The 16,455-nt window shown below is 51.7% G+C and overlaps 1 protein-coding gene across 1 annotated transcript in view; it reads left to right on the top strand.

The window, feature by feature from the left end:
* Positions 1–16,455, top strand: part of tespa1 (thymocyte expressed, positive selection associated 1) — a 203,269-nt gene that overhangs the window by 142,541 nt on the left and 44,273 nt on the right. Inside the window, exons 6-7 of the mRNA XM_085968213.1 lie at positions 2,031–2,070; positions 10,041–10,100. Of these exons, the coding sequence (XP_085824339.1) occupies positions 2,031–2,070; positions 10,041–10,100 (100 nt within the window). The remainder of the gene's footprint in view (positions 1–2,030; positions 2,071–10,040; positions 10,101–16,455) is intronic.

Raw genomic sequence — 16,455 nt, forward strand, 5'->3', positions numbered from 1 at the left:
GAGGGGGGAGAGGAGGTCGGAGGGGGGAGAGGAGATCGGAGGGGGAGAGAGCAGATCGGAGGGGGGAGAGGAGATCGGAGGGGCAGAGAGGAGATCGGAGGGGGGAGAGGAGATCGGAGGGGGAGAGGAGATTGGAGGGTGGAGAGAGGAGATCGGAGGGGGAAAGAGGAGATTGGAGGGGGGAGAGGAGATCAGAGGGGTAGAGAGGAGATCGGAGGGGGGAGAGAGGAGATCGGAGGGGGAGAGAGGAGATCGGAGGGGGGAGAGGAGAGATCGGTGGGGGGAGAGGAGATCGGAGCGGGGGAGAGGAGAGTGGAGTGGGGAGATAGGAGATCGGAGGGGGGAGAGGAGATCGGAGGGGGGAGAGGAGATCGGAGGGGGGAGAGGAGATCGGAGGGGAGAGAGGAGATCGGAGGGGGCAGAGAGGAGATCGGAGGGGGGAGAGGAGATCGGAGGGGGGAGAGGAGATCGGAGGGGAGAGAGGAGATCAGAGGGGGCAGAGAGGAGATCGGACGGGGGAGAGAGGAGATCGGAGGGGGAGAGGAGATCGGAGGGGGAGAGAGCAGATCGGAGGGGGGAGAGGAGATCGGAGGGGCAGAGAGCAGATCGGAGGGGGGAGAGGAGATCGGAGGGGGCAGAGAGGAGATCGGAGGGGGCAGAGGAGATCGGAGGGGGAGAGGAGATTGGAGGGGGGAGAGAGGAGATCGGAGGGGGTAGAGAAGATCGGAAGGGGAGAGAGGAGATCGGAGGGGGGAGAGAGGAGATCGGAGGGGGGAGAGAGGAGATCGGAGGGGGTAGAGAAGATCGGAGGGGGGAGAGAGGAGATCGGAGGGGGGAGAGAGGAGATCGGAGGGGGAGAGAGGAGATCGGAGGGGGTAGAGAAGATCGGAGGGGGAGAGGAGATTGGAGGGGGGAGAGAGGAGATCGGAGGGGGAAAGAGGAGATTGGAGGGGGTAGAGGAGATCGGAGGGTGAGAGAGGAGATCAGAGGGGGGAGAGAGGAGATCGAAGGGGGGAGAGAGGAGATCGGAGGGGAGAGAGGAGATCGGAGGGGGGAGAGAGGAGATCGGAGGGGGAGGGAGGAGATCGGAGGGGGGAGAGGAGATCGGAGGGGGCAGAGAGGAGATCGGAGCGGGGAGAGAGGAGATCGGAGGGGGAGAGGAGATCGGAGGGGGGAGAAAGGAGATCGGAGGGGGAGAGAGGAGATTGGAGGGGGAGAGAGGAGATCGGAGGGGGTAGAGAAGATCGGAGGGGGGAGAGAGGAGATCGGAGGGGGGAGAGAGGAGATCGGAGGGGGGAGAGGAGATCGGAGGGGGAGAGAGGAGATCGGAGGGGGGAGAGAGGAGATCGGAGGGGAGAGAGGAGATCGGAGAGGGGAGAGGAGATCGGAGGGGGCAGAGAGGAGATCGGAGGGGGGAGAGAGGAGATCGGAGGGGGAGAGGAGATCGGAGGGGGCAGAGAGGAGATCGGAGGGGGGAGAGAGGAGATCGGAGGGGGAGAGGAGATCGGAGGGGGGAGAGGAGATCGGAGGGGGGAGAGAAGAGATCGGAGGGGGGAGAGGAAATCAGAGGGGGGAGAGGGGAGATCGGAGGGGGGTGAGGGGAGATCGGAGGCGGGAGAGGGGAGATCGGAGGGGGCAGAGAGGAGATCGGCGGGGGGAGAGAGGAGATCGGAGGGAAGAGAGAGGAGATCGGAAGGGGGAGAGAGGAGATCGGAAGGGGGAGAGAGGAGATCGGAGCGGGGAGAGGGGAGATCGGAGGCGGGAGAGGGGAGATCGGAGGGGGATGAGGAGATCGGAGGGGGGAGAGAGGAGATCGGCGGGGGGAGAGGGGAGATCGGAGGCGGGAGAGGGGAAATCGGAGGGGAGGGAGGAGATTGGAGAGGGAGAGAGGAGATCGGAGGGGGGAGAGGAGATCAGAGGGGGGAGAGGGGAGATCGGCGGGGGGAGAGAGCGGAGTGAGTTGTTGAGATCCTGTTCGATGGGGAGATGGTCGTTTCAGATTGAGTGACTTTGTGCTCTTTCATCCCTAGCCATCCTGCTACAGAGTCCAACCCAGCCAATCTTATCACGGTAAGTACAGGCTGCTCCAGGCTCCCTGAATTCACTCTGTACTAACCAGGTAGAAGAGACTGGGGATTCGATACAGCTGGAACCTCTATCAGGTGCTGCCATTATCACTGGTCAACCAGGGGAACCCAGGGAACTGGTGTCAGCCATGGATCAGTGGTAGCACTCTCACCTCGGAGTCTGATAGCCGGCGGGTTCAAATCCTAAAGCAGAGACTCGAGTACAAATTCCAGGTTGGCAATTGCAGGGCAGTACTGAGGGAGTGCCGCACTGTCAGAGGGGCAGTACTGAGGGAGCGCTGCACTGTCGGAGGGGCAGTACTGAGGGAGTGCTGCACAATCGAAGGGGCAGCACTGAGGGAGCGCCGCACTGTCGGAGGGGCAGTACTGAGGGAGCGCTGCACTGTCGGAGGGGCAGTACTGAGGGAGCGCTGCACTGTCGGAGGGGCAGTACTGAGGGAGCATTGCTCTGTCGGCGGGGTAGTACTGGGGGAGCACTACACTGTTGGAGAGGCAGTACTGAGGGAGCACTGAACAGTCGGAGGGGCAGTACTGAGGGAGCACTGCACTGTCAGAGGGGTGGTACTGAGGGAGCACTGCACCATTGGAGGGGCAGTACTGAGGGAGCGCCGCACTGTCGGAGAGTCAGTACTGAGGAATACTGCACTGTTGGAGGGTCAGTACTGAGAGATACTGCACTGTGGAAGGGTCAGTACTGAGAGATACTGCACTGTCAGAGGGTCAGTACTGAGAGATACTGCACTGTGGAAGGGTCAGTACTGAGAGATACTGCACTGTCGGAGGGGCAGTACTGAGGGAGTGCTGCACTGTGGGAGGGGCAGTACTGAGGGAGCGCCGCACTTTCGGAGGGTCAGTACTAAGGGAGCGCTGCACTGTCGGAGGGTCAGTACTGAGGGATACTGCACTGTCGGAGGGTCAGTACTGCGAGATACTGCACTGTGGGAGAGTCAGTACTGAGAGATACTGCACTGTGGGAGGGTCAGTACTGAGTGATACTGCTCTGTCGGAGGGTCAGTACATGGAAATGCTGCATAGAAACATAGAAGATAGGAGCAGGAGTAGGCCATTCGGCCCCTCGAGCCTGCTCCGCCATTCAATGCGATCATGGCTGGTCATCCAAATTCAGTACCCGGTCCCTGCTTTCTCCCCATACCCCTTGATCCCTTTAGCCTTAAGAAATATATCCAACTCCTTCTTGAATATATTTAATGAACTGTCCTCCACCGCCTTCTGTGGTGGAGAGTTCCACAGGTTCACCACTCTCTGGGTGAAGAAATTCCTCCTCATTTCTGTCCTAAATGGCCTACCCTTTATCCTTAGACTATGTCCCCTGGTTCAGGACTCCCCGACAATCGGGAACATCCTTCCTGCATCTAGTCTGTCCAGTCCTGTCAGAATTTTATAAGTTTAAATGTGATCATCTCTCATTCTTCTAAACTCCAGTGAATACAAGTCCAATTGACCCAATCTCTCCTCATACGTCATTCCTGCCATCCCAGGTATCAGCCTGGCGAATCTTCGCTGAACTCCTTCCATGGCAAGAACATCCTTCCTCAAATAAGGCGACCAAAACTGCACACAATGCTTAAGATGTGGTCTCACCAAGGCTCTGTACAACTGCAGCAAGACATCCTTGTTCCTGTACTCAAACCCTCTCGCTACGAAGGCCAACATACCATTTGCCTTCTTAACCGCCTGCTGCACCTGCATGCTTACCTTCAGTGACTGGTGCACAAGGACACCCAGGTCTTGTTGCTCTTCCCCTTCTCCCAATCTATTGCCATTTAGATAATAATCTGCCTTTCTGTTTTTGCCACCAAAGTGGATAACCTCACATTTATCCACGTTATATTGCATCTGCCATGTTTCTGCCCAATCACCCAACATGTCCAAATCATCCTGGAGTTTCTTGACATCCTCTTCACAGCACACACGCCCACCCAGCTTTGTGTCATCTGCAAATTTGGAGATATTACATCCAGTTCCCTTGTCCAGATCATTTATACATATTGTGAATAGCTGGGGTCCAAGGACCGATCCCTGCAGTACCACACTAGTCACTGCCTGCCATTCGGAAAAAGACCCGTTTATTCCAACTCTTTGCTTTCTGTCTGCCAACCAGTTCTCTATCCAAGTCAATACCTTGCCCCCAATCCCATGTGCTTTAACTTTACACGCTAATCTCTTATGCGGGACCTTACCGAAGGCCTTCTGAAAGTCCAGATAGACCACATCCACTGGTTCTCCCTTATCTATTTTACCAGTTACATCCTCAAAAAATTCCAGTAGATTAGTCAAGCATGATTTACCTTTTGTGAATCCAAGTTGACTTTGTCCGATCCTGTCACTGTTTTCCAAGTGCTCTGCGATTACATCTTTTATAATGGACTCTAGCATTTTCCTCACTACCGATGTCAGGCTTACCAATGTCTGTAATTCCCCGTTTTCTCTCTACCACCTTTTTTGAATAGTGGTGTAACATTAGCTAACCTCCAATCCATGGGTACTGTTCCAGATTCCATCGAATGTTGGAAGATGATCAGCAATGCATCTATTATTTCTAGGGCCACTTCCTTAAGTACCCTAGGATGTAGATTATCAGGCCCTGGGGATTTATCGGCCTTCAATCCCATCAATTTCCCTAACACTATTTCCCTACAAATACTGATTTCTTCCAGTTCCTCCCTCTCATTAGACCCAATGTTCCCCGACGTCTTTGGAAGGATATTTGTGTCCTCCTTTGTGAAGACAGAACCAAAATATGTATATAATTGGTCTGCCATTTCTTTGTTCCCAATTATAAATTCCCCTGATTCTGACTGCAAGGGACCTACGCTTGACTTCACCAATCGTTTTCTCTTCACATATCTATAAAAGCTTTTACAGTCAGTTTTTATGTTCCCAGCTAGCTTACTCTCATATTCTATTTTCCCCTTCTTAATTAATCCCTTTGTCCTCCTTTGTTGAATCCTAAACTGCTCCCAATCCTCAGGATTATTGGTTTTTCTGGGCAATTTATATGTCCTCTCCTTGGATCTTATGCTATCCCTAATTTCCCTTGTTAGCCACGGTTGAGTCACCTTTTTTGTTTTATTTTTGTGCCAAACTGGGATGAACAAAAATTCTGTAGTTCATCCATGCGGTCTTTGAATGTTTGCCATTGCCTATCCACCGTCAACCCTTTGAGTGACATTCCCCAATCAATCCTACCCAACTCGCACCTCAGACCATCGTAGTTTTCTTTATTTGACTTTAGGACCCTAGTCTCTGAGTCAACAACTTCATTCTCCATCTTAATAAAGAATTTGATCATATTATGATTGCTCCGACCCAAGGGGCCTCGTACAACAACATTGCTTATTAATCGTTTCTCGTTACATAATACCCAGTCTAAGATGGCCTGATCTCTGGTTGGTTCCTCGACATATTGGTCCAGGAAACCATCCCGCAAACACTCCAGGAATTCCTCCTACACAGTATTATTACTAATTTGGTTAGCCCAATTTATATGTAGATTACAGTCACCCATGATGACTGCTGTGCCCTTTTTGCACGCGTCTCTAATTTCCCATTTAATGCCATCCCGAACCTCCGCCTTACTGTTTGGAGGTCTATATACCACTCCCACTAACGTTTTCTGCCCCTTGGTATTTCTCAATTCTACCCATACAGATTCCACTTCATCAGAGCTAATACCCTTCCTTATGATTTTGTTAATCCCTTCTTTAACCAGTAATGCTACCCCACCTCCCTTTCCTTTTTGCCTATCTTTCCTGAATATCGAATACCCCTGGATGTTGAGTTCCCATCCTTGGCCATCATTGAGCCACGTTTCCGTAATCCCAACCAAATCATATTTGTTTACCTCTATTTGCGCAGCTAATTCATCCACCTTATTACGAATGCTCCTCGCATTAAGACACAAAGCCTTCAGGCTTTTTTTAAAAACTCTCTTAGACCTATTAGAATTATTATTTACTGTGGCCATTTTTGATTTAAACCGTTGATTTCTCTGACTGCCACTTTTGTTTTTCTCCTTCCTATCTTTTGCTTTTATCCTTGTTTCCCTTTCCTCTGTCTCCCTGCTTAGGTTCCCAATCCCCTGCCATTTTAGTTTAAACCCTCCCCCAGAGCACTAGCAAACACTCCCCCTAGGACATCGGTTCGAGCCCTGCCCAGGTGCAAACCGTCCAGTTTGAACTGGTCCGACCTCCCCCAGAACAGGTTCCAATGTCCCAGGAACTTGAATCCCTCCCCGTGGCACCATTCCTCCAGCCACGTATTCATCTGAAGTATCCTTCTATTTCTACTCTGACTAGCACATGGCACTGGTAGCAATCCTGAGATTACTACCTTTGAGGACCTATTTTTTAATTTACCTCCTAACTCCCTATATTCAGCTTTTAGGACGTCATCCTGGTTTTTACCTATATTGTTGGTACCTATATGCACCACAACAACTGGCTGTTCACCCTCCCCTTCCAAGATGTTCTGCAGCCACTCTGAGACATACTTGACCCTTGCACCAGGGAGGCAACACACCATCCTGGAGTCTCGTTTGTGGCTGCAGAAACGCCTATCTATTCCCCTTACAATAGAATCCCCTATTGCTATAGCTCTAGCCCTCTTTTTCCTCCCGTCCTGTGCAGCAGAGCCACCCCTGGTGTCAGGAAGTTGGCTGCTGCTGCTTTCCACTGATAAGCCATCCCCCCCAACAGTACGCAAAGTGGTGTATCTGTTTGAGAGGGGGATGTCCACAGGGGACCCCTGCACTACCTGCCTGCGCCTAGTACTCTGCCTGTTGGTCACCCCTTCCCTTTCTGCCTGTCCAACCTCTACCTGCGGTGTGTCCAACTCCCTAAACATGCTATTCACTACGTCCTGAGCATCGCGAGCTCTCCAGTATGCATCCAATCGCAGCTCCAGCGCTGCAATGCGGTCTGTCATTAGCTGCAGCTGGATGCACTTCCTGCACACGTAGTTGTCAGGGACACAGGAATTGTCCCTGAGTTCCCACATAGCGCAGGAGGAGCATACCACATGGCCATGCTGTCCTGCCATGACTTACCCTTTAATTAATTGAAATTAAATTAAATCAATCAATCCCACCAATTGCACTACAGTTAAATGGTTTACCAACAGTCCCCGCTACACCAGAGAGACCTTAGTAACTATAAACCACAGAGTTAAAGTTTAAAAAGAGAGAAATACTCACCAACCAATCACCTACCTGCCTTCTGGTGACATCACACTTTGATTACTTTTTACTTCTCTCCCTCCGAGCTCAGAGACTGTAGATTAGTAAACTTCACCTGAACTCTGGTGCCCTTTTTAAACTGCCGCTCCGCCGAGTCTCCCGCAGGTCCGCCTCTCTCGCCACTTCTCGCGGTCTGTCGGAGGGTCAGTACTGAGAGGTACTGCACAGTCAGAGGGTCAGTACTGAGAGATACTGCACTGTGGGAGGGTCAGTACTGAGAGAAACTGCACTATTGGAGGGTCAGCACTGAGAGATACTGCACTGTTGGAGGGTCAGTACTGAGGGATTCTGCCCTGTGGGAGGGTCAGTACTGAGAGATACTGCACTGTGGGAGGGTCAGTGCTGATGGAGCACCATACTGTCGGAGGGGCAGTACTGAGGGAGCGCTGCACCGTCGGAGGGGCAGTACTGAAGGTGTGCTGCACTGTCGGAGGGGCAGTACTAAGAGAGCGCCGCACTGTCGGAGGGGCAGTACTGAGGGATACTGCACCGTCGGAAGGGCAGTACTGAGGGAGTGCTGCACTATCGGAGGGGCAGTATTGAGGGTGTGCTGCACTGTCGGAGGGACAGTACTAAGGGAGCGCCGCACTGTCAGAGGGGCAGTACTGAGGGAGCGCCGCACTGTCAGAGGGGCAGTACTGAGGGAGCGCTGCACTATCGGAGGGGCAGTACTGAGGGTGTGCTGCACTGACGGAGGGGCAGTGCTGAGGGAGCACTGCACTGTTGCAGGGGAAGTACTGAGGGAGTGCCGCACTGTCAGAGGGGCAGTACTGAGAGATACTGCACTGTGGGAGGGTCAGTACTGAGAGATGCTGCACTGTCGGAGGGTCAGTACTGAGAAATGCTGCACTGTCGGAGGGTCAGTACTGAGAGATACTGCACTGTGGGAGGGTCAGTACTGAGAGATACTGCACTGTCGGAGGGCCAGTACTGAGAGATACTGCATTGTCGAAGGGTCAGTACTGAGAGATACTGCACTTTTGGAGGGTCAGTAAGAGAGATACTGCACTGTCGGAGGGTCAGTACTGAGAGATAATGCACTGTGGGAAGGTCAGTACTGAGGGAGCACTGCACTGTCGGAGGGGCAGTACTGAGGGAGAGCTGCACTGTCGGAGGGGCTGTACTGAGGGAGCGCCGGACTATCGGAGGGTCAGTACTGTGGGGGCGCTGCACTGTCGGAGGGGCAGTACTGAGGGAGAGCTGCGCTGTTGGAGGGGCAGTGCTGAGGGAGCGCTGCACTGTTGGACGGGAAATACTGAGGGAGTGCCGCATTGCCAGAGGGGCAGTACTGAGAGATACTGCACTGTGGAAGTGTTAATACTGAGATACTGCACTGTGGGAGCATCAGTATTGAGAGATACTGCACTGTCGGTGGGTCAGTACTGGGGGCGCGCTGCACTGTCGGAGGGTCCGTATTGAGAGATACTGCACTGTGGGAGGGTCAGTACTGAGAGATACTGCACTGTAGGAGGGGCAGTACTGAGTGAGCGCTGCACTGTCGGAGCGGCAGTACTGAGGGAGCGCTGCACTGTCGGAGGGGCTGTACAGAGGGTGTGCTGCACTGTCGAATGGGCAGTACTGAGGGAGCGCTGCACTTTCGGAGGGGCTGTACTGAGGGAGCGCCACACTGTCGGAGGGGCAGTGTTGAGGGAGCGCTGCACTGTTGGAGGGGCAGTACTGAGGGAGGGCTGCACTGTCCGAGGGGCAGTACTGAGGGTGTGCTGCACTGTCAGAGCGGCAGTACTGAGGGAGTGCTGCGCAGGCCGAGAGGAAGTACTGAGGGAGTGCTGCACTGTCGGAGCGGCAGTACTGAGGGAGGGCTGCACTGTCCGAGGGGCAGTACTGAGGGTGTGCTGCACTGTCGGAGCGGCAGTACTGAGGGGGTGCTGCGCAGTCCGAGGGGAAGTACTGAGGGAGCACTGCACTGTTGGAGGGGCAGTACTGAGGGAGGGCTGCACTGTCGGAGCAGCTGTACTAAGGGAGCGCTGCACTGTCGGAGGGGCAGTCCTGAGGGAGCACCACACTGTCGGAGGGGCAGTACTGAGGAAGGGCTGCACTGTCGGCGCGGCAGTACTGAGGGAGCGCTGCACTGTCCGAGGGTCAGTACTGAGGGAGCGCTGCACTGTCAGAGGGGAAGTACTGTGGGAGCGCTGCACTGTCAGAGGGGCAGTACTGAGAGATACTGCACTGTCGGTGGTTCAGTACTGAGGGAGGGCTGCACTGTCAGAGCGGCAGTACTGAGGGAGCGCTGCACTTTCGGAGGGTCAGTACTGAGAGAGCTGCACTGTTCGAGGGGAAGTTCTGAGGGAGAGCTGCACTGTCGGATGGGCCATCTTTCACATGAGACATTAAAACCACGCCTTGTCTGCTCTCTCAGGTGGATGTAAAAGATCAAATAGTGGCACTATTCGAAGAAGAGCTGGGAAGTTCTCCCCAGTGTCTTGGCCAATATTAATCTTTCAACCAACATTGCTATAAAAGCAGATTATTTGGTCATTATCTCATTGCTGTTGCTGGGAGCTTGCCACCCACAGATTGGTTGCCAAGTTTCCTACATTACAACAGTGCCTACAACACAAATAGTACTTCATTGGCTGGGAAGCGCTTTGTTAAACATTACAGTGTGGTAATGCTGTGTATATTCCTCAGGACTGACATGCAGGATTTGAACCAATCATTTCTCTCCTTTCTGCTAGGACTGAGGACAGTGCAAGATGTTTAAGGACCCTCGAACACTCAGACTCCAGGTGTGAAAGGTCAGGAGAACTTCCTTTGTTCAGGAGTAATGGCCACTTACCTGACAGATGATTGTGGTGTCCCATCACTCAGTGTCATTCACACACTCATGGCCGATGAAGTCATTCTCACAGAGCACTGGGGGCAGGTGGACAGGGGTGTTTAGGAGGTTTATGGGGAAGGGGGTTTCGGGGAAACGGGTTTAGGGGGCAAGGGACACGGGGAAGGAGGTTAGAGGACGGGGTTAACAGGGTTAAGGTACAACCACTTATCCTATCTGTTAGATCCGTGTATCTTAATGTTGTGTAAGAAGTCACACAACACCAGGTTATAGTCCAACAGCTTTATTTGAAATCACAAGCTTTCGGAGCGCTGCTCCTTCGTCAGGTGAAGTGGAGAAATGCATAAAGACACAGCTTATATAGTCAGAGAATAATGTCAGATGTTTGCAGGTAATCTTGCCAACTGCCATTTATTACACCTCGGCAGAGAGATAATCACAGCAATCAAAGGTGTGAATGGTCCTTTAATAATCAGACAACAGGCTGCAGTGAACGATCAACAGGTGTTTACTGAATGAGGGTTACTCTAGAACTAACAATACAGATCACTACTCAGGGTTTATATACAAGTGTCGTCACTGCCGGTACTACAGTATACAGAAGCCGTAAAAAGTAGTTCTCCGCTTAAAGGTACATACATTACAATTCCTCCCCTTTTAGATTAACAGTACCATAACACTTTTAACATGCAACATTAGCTGAAAATAGTCTATTTATAAATTCAGTCTTTGGGGAGGCTTCCTGATCCTTTCTGGATAGCGCCTTTCCCGAGTGTCTTGCTCTTGGTGCGGAGGCGATTCTGGCCCCCTGTCGTCGGTTGGTTCATCAGCTTCCGATGCTGCTGTTTCTGAGGAAGATGCGACCTGTACGTCAGGTTCCTCACCAGGTACGTATGGCCGAGACATGGGGTCGACTCGTTCCTGTGACTCTAGGATCTGGTCAGCATGGCGTCGCACAATGTTCTCCCCAACATCCACTGTCTACATTAGTGGCCCCTGCCGTGTGCATATCGTTCCTGGTTGCCATTTCTCTGTTCGGTAGTCGCGGGCCAAGACTGGTTGCCCTACATTGAAGCTCCTTGTCGGCTTCTCATTGATGTGCTGGAATTGCTTACTCTCAACATCTCTTCGTACATTTGGTCTGAGCAAATCCAGACGAGATCTCAACCTTCAGTTAAAGAACATCATGGCCGGGGCCTGGTTGGTGACTGCATGTGTCGCATTTCTGTAGGCTAACAGGAAATTGTCCATCTTATGCTGCAGTGGAATGTCGTCATCGCACATGGCCTTTACTGCTTTTTTAAAGGTTTGTACAAACCTCTCAGCCAATCCATTTGTGGCTGGATGATATGGGGCGGATGTGTAATGCCTTACCCCATTCCTTTTCATATATCTTCGAAACTCTTCGGACACAAATTGTGGTCCGTTATCAGAGCAAATCTGCTCTGGCAAGCCGTTCCTGGCAAAAATGGTCCGTAGGACTGCAATAGTTTTCTCCGTGCTGGTGGAGGACATTTTGATCACCTCAGGTCATTTCGAGTGCGCATCCACGGCTATTAAAAACATTGAGTCCATGAATGGACCAGCAAAGTCAATATGCACCCGTTGCCATGGAGATGAGGGCCACTCCCATGGGTGTAGAGGGGCATGTGGTGGTGCATTTTGGAACCTCTGGCATCCTGAGCAGCTCTTTGTCAGGTCCTCGATTTGCTGATTGATCCCCGGCCACAACACATAAGCCTTAGCTAGGATTTTCATTTTCACCCCTCCCAGATGACCTTCGTGAAGCTCATTGAGCACTCTCTCCCTTAACTTGGGTGGAATTACCACTCGGGATCCACACATCAAGGTCCCCTGGCATACTGACAGCTGTTCTCTTCTGGATGAGGATGCTGGTAACAGTGAGTCGCCATGTGTTGGCCATCCCTTCACCATCAAATCATATACCCGAGACAGCGTCGCGTCATTTCAGGTCTCCTTCACTATACCAGCTTTAGTTACTGGCAAGCATTCAATTATAGTCGAATTAAATATTTCGACAGGATCCACTGCTGGTGCTTCCTCCACAGTAAGCAGTGGCAGGCGTGATAGCCCATCAGCGTTTCCATGCTGTTTCGTGCCCTTATACTCGATTTCATATTGGTGCGCCCCCTAGAAAAAGGGACCATCTTTGTAGCCGTTGCGCAGTCATCACCGGAACGCCCTTCTTTGGATTAAAGATGGAGACAAGTGGTTGGTGGTCAGTCAGCAAGGTGAACTTCTGCCCATGCAGATAGTGATTGAACTTTTTCACTCCCCACACTAGGCTGAGGGCCTCCCTGTCAATCTGGGCGTAGTAACGCTCGGCTGAGGTTAGTGACCGAGACGCAAAGGCTACTGGCCTCTCTGAGCCGTCTGGGAATTTGTGCGACAGCATCGCTCCAATGCCATAGGGTGATGCATCACACGCCAACCGAATTGGTAGTGCTGGGTTGAAATGAGCCAACACCTCTTTTGATGTGATCAATGCTTTGCTCTTCTGGAAAGCTCATTTACATTCATCACTCCACTTCCATGGTACCCCCGTTTGCAGTAGGGTGTTCAGTGGGTGTAGTACGGTAGACAAATTCGGCAAGAACTTATGGTAGTAGTTCACCAGCCCGAGGAACGGCCTCAGTTGTGACACATTTTCCGGTGCTGGAGCCTTGACTACTGCCTCAATCTTTTCAGGGGACTTATGTAACCCCTCTTTATCAATAACATGGCCACAATACGAAATCTGCTTCTGGAAAAACTCGCATTTGTGGCGATTAGCTCGGAGCCCATATTCCTTCAATCTAGTGAGCACCTGCTCCAGTTTGGCGAGGTGATCACTGTCATTTTCGCCCGTGACCAGGATGTCATCCAAATAACACTGGGTCCTTGGAATCCCTTGCAGGACTTGTTCCATTGCCCTTTGCCAAATAGCCGGAGCTGATGCTACCCCGAACACCAGCTGGTTGTATTGGTAGAGCCCTTTATGAGTGTTGATCGTGAGGTACTGTTTCGAGGCTTCTTCTACCTCCATTTGCAGGTACGCCTGGGCCAGATCAATCTTAGTGAAGCATTTCCCTCCAGATAGCGAGGCAAAAATATCTTCAATCCGCGGAAGCGGATATTGTACAGTGTGAAGGACTGGGTTCACTATCACCTTAAATTCCCCACAGATGTGAACCTTCTTTGGTTCCCCAGTCGTATTACTCAACGACCTCTTCATTACAGGAACGATGGGTGTAGCCCACTCGCTCCAGTCCACTTTGGACAGTACTCCTGAACGTTCCAAACCTTCCAGCTCTGCTTCGACGGCTGGGCGGATCGCATAAGGTACCGGTCTGGCCTTAAAAAACTTTGGGCTTGCATTTTCCTCTATTTTGATCATCGCTGTTATGCCTTTCAGTGTTCCGAGTCCCTGCTGGAACACTTCTTGTGCGTCAGTTAGCATTTTTGACAGTCATCCAGGTGTGACGTCGTCATCCTTTTTAGCATCTACAGTCAGTGCTTGTATGGAATGCCAATCTAGCTGTATCTTCCGGATCCATTCACGTCCTAGTAGTGGTGGTCCTCCATCTGGCAATACATATACGTCCATTTTTGGTGTTTCCTTGCCGTTATATATAATGTTCACCCTTATTTTTCCTTTGGGGTAGACTTTTTGCCCCGTGTACGTCTTCAAGACAATCTTTGTATCTCTCAAGAGTATATGTGAGAATAGCCGCTTGTAGTCCCTTCGGTTTATGACTGTTAGGGCTGATCCTGTGTCCAATTCCATTTTCACTTGGACTCCTGCTATCTTGAGCGTGACCCAGATACTTTGGTGATCCTCCATTTTGATCACATTATGTAGTTTTTGACAACCCAGCTCCTTGTTTCCGGAGTCTGTATCACTTTTCTGTTCATCTGAACTACTCTCCGTCACCTTATGTACTTTCTTGTACTTCTCCTGTGGAGATTTCTTGCTGCTGGTTTTCTTTCCCGACCTGCAGACTCTTGCTATGTGTCCTACTTTTCCACACTGTCTGCACACTTTGTCCTTGAACCAGCAATCATTATGGTCGTGTGTTGTTCAGCCGCAGCGATAGCACTTCACTGTTCCGTATGACATTTCATTTGTGCCATATTCTTGCGGTCTCCGTTGTATCTCTGCAGTGCCCCGTGCGGCTGCTTCGTGTGATACTGCAATGCTGAAAGCCTTGTCCAGCGTAAGATCCTTTTCTGATAGAAGCCATTTCTGGGTTCCTTCACTTTGAAGCCCACACACAAACTTGTCCCTTAAAGTATCTGCTAGTCCCGTTCCAAACTGGCAGTGTTTCGATAGCTTGCGCAGTTCCATTAAACACTCAGCATTACTTTCATCTTTATGCTCGTTCCTTTAGTAAAACTTAAATCTTTCTGCTGTCAGCAGCGGTGTGGGGTTTAAGTGGTCCTGTAGGATTGACACTATGTTTTCAAAATCCTTTTCTACTGGCTTCTCTGGGGTTACTAGGTTTCGTAGTAAGCCATACGTTTTTGCACCCATTTAATTCAACAATACCAGCGCTTTCTTGTCATCTGGCACTTCATTCGCCTTGCAGTATACTTCTATGCATTCGACATATGTCATCCAATCTTCGACTTCATTGTCGAACGCTGTGATACTGCCACTCTTCGGCATGTTTGGGTGTGGTTAGACTGGCTTAAAATGGCGTCTCCCGCACTTTCCTTTCTTCCCCGCTGGGGCTTAAAATGGCATCTCCCGCGCTTTCCTTTCTTCCCCGCTGGGGCTTAAAATGGCGTCTCCCGCGCTGCTGCCAACGCCGCTCTCGGCGGTCCTCATGGCAAATGGTGACGCCCTGTGGGTTTCGTGCGCTGCTCCTGCGCTGCTGCTGCGCTGCTGCCAATGCCGCTCTCTGCGGTCCTCGTGGCAATGGCAGCGCCTCGCGTTTTCCTGTGCGCCTCTCTCCCCCGTTGACGCTGCTCGGCCCTTGAACACCGGCTGCGCTCTGCTCTCTCTCGCCTCTCTCCCCCGTTGACGCTGCTCGGCCCTTGAACACCGGCTGCGCTCTGCTCTCTCTCGCCTCTCTCCCCGTTGACGCTGCTCGGTCCTGAACACCGGCTGCGCCCTGTGCGCTCTGCCCTCTCTGTCTCCCCCGTCGATGCTGCTCGGCCTTTTTCTGTGCCGCTCGGTCGGCTCTAGCCGCCGCTGTCCGGGAAGGGTCTGTGCAGTACCTGTTGCCAGCCCGTTTCGCTGGACCACCGTGACTGGAAAAACAAGCCTGGCTCTCGACAGCCTCCCCTGCGATGCTCAAATCTCTGCTGGATGACTGGGCGGTTGCCCGTGGTCGATGCCCGTGCTTCTGGGCTCGACCTCCTTCCACTGTTCTCCAGGAGCGAATCCCTGGGAGGTGATGCAGAGTTGCAGGTAGATTCGAATCTGCGTCGTCGCCTATGTTAGATCCGTGTATCTTAATGTTGTGTCCTTCAATAATCAGACAAAAGACTGCAGGGAACGATCAACAGATGTTTACTGAATGAGGGTTACTCTAGAATTAACTGTACAGATCACTACTCAGGGTTTATATACAGGTGTGGTCACTGCCGGTACTACAGTATACAGGAGCTGTAAAAAGTAGTTCTCCCCTTAAAGGTACATACATTACACTATCTGTGTGCTAACACTGACCCTGGAGGATACCATAGCATAGTGGCTATGTTACTGGTCTATTCAGTGACCTGGGCAAATGGTCTGGAGACGTGAATTCAAATCCCACTGCACCAGCTGGGGAATGTTAATTGAATAAATCTGGAATGAAGAGCTAGTCTCAGTAATAGTGACCATGAAACTGTCGGATTGTCGTAAAAACCCACCTGGTTCACTGAAGTCCTTTCTGCTGTCCTTACCTGGGCTGGCCTACATGTGACTCCAGACCTACACCTACATAGAATCATAGAAAGTTACAGCACGGAAGGAGGCCATTTCAGCCCATCGTGTCCGCGCCGGCCAACAAAGAGCTATCCAGCCTAATCCCACTTCCCAGCTCTTGGTCCGTAGCCCTGCAGGTTACAGCATCCCAAGTGCACGTCCAAGTACTTTTTAAATGTGGTTAGGGTTCCTGCCTCTACCACCCTTTCAGGCAGTGAGTTCCAGACCCCCACAACCCTCTGGGTGAAGAAATTGCCCCTCAAATCCCCTCTAAACCTTCCCCCAATTACTTTAAATCTGTGCCCCCTGGTTTTGGACCCCTCTGCTAAGGGAAATAGGTCCTTTCTATCCACTTTATCTCAGCCCTAATAATTTTATACACCTCAATAAGGTCTCC

This window comes from Somniosus microcephalus, chromosome 26, assembly GCF_052327205.1.
Source record: "Somniosus microcephalus isolate GS21.2 chromosome 26, FLI_Smic_1.0, whole genome shotgun sequence".
Taxonomy (NCBI): Eukaryota; Metazoa; Chordata; class Chondrichthyes; order Squaliformes; family Somniosidae; genus Somniosus; species Somniosus microcephalus.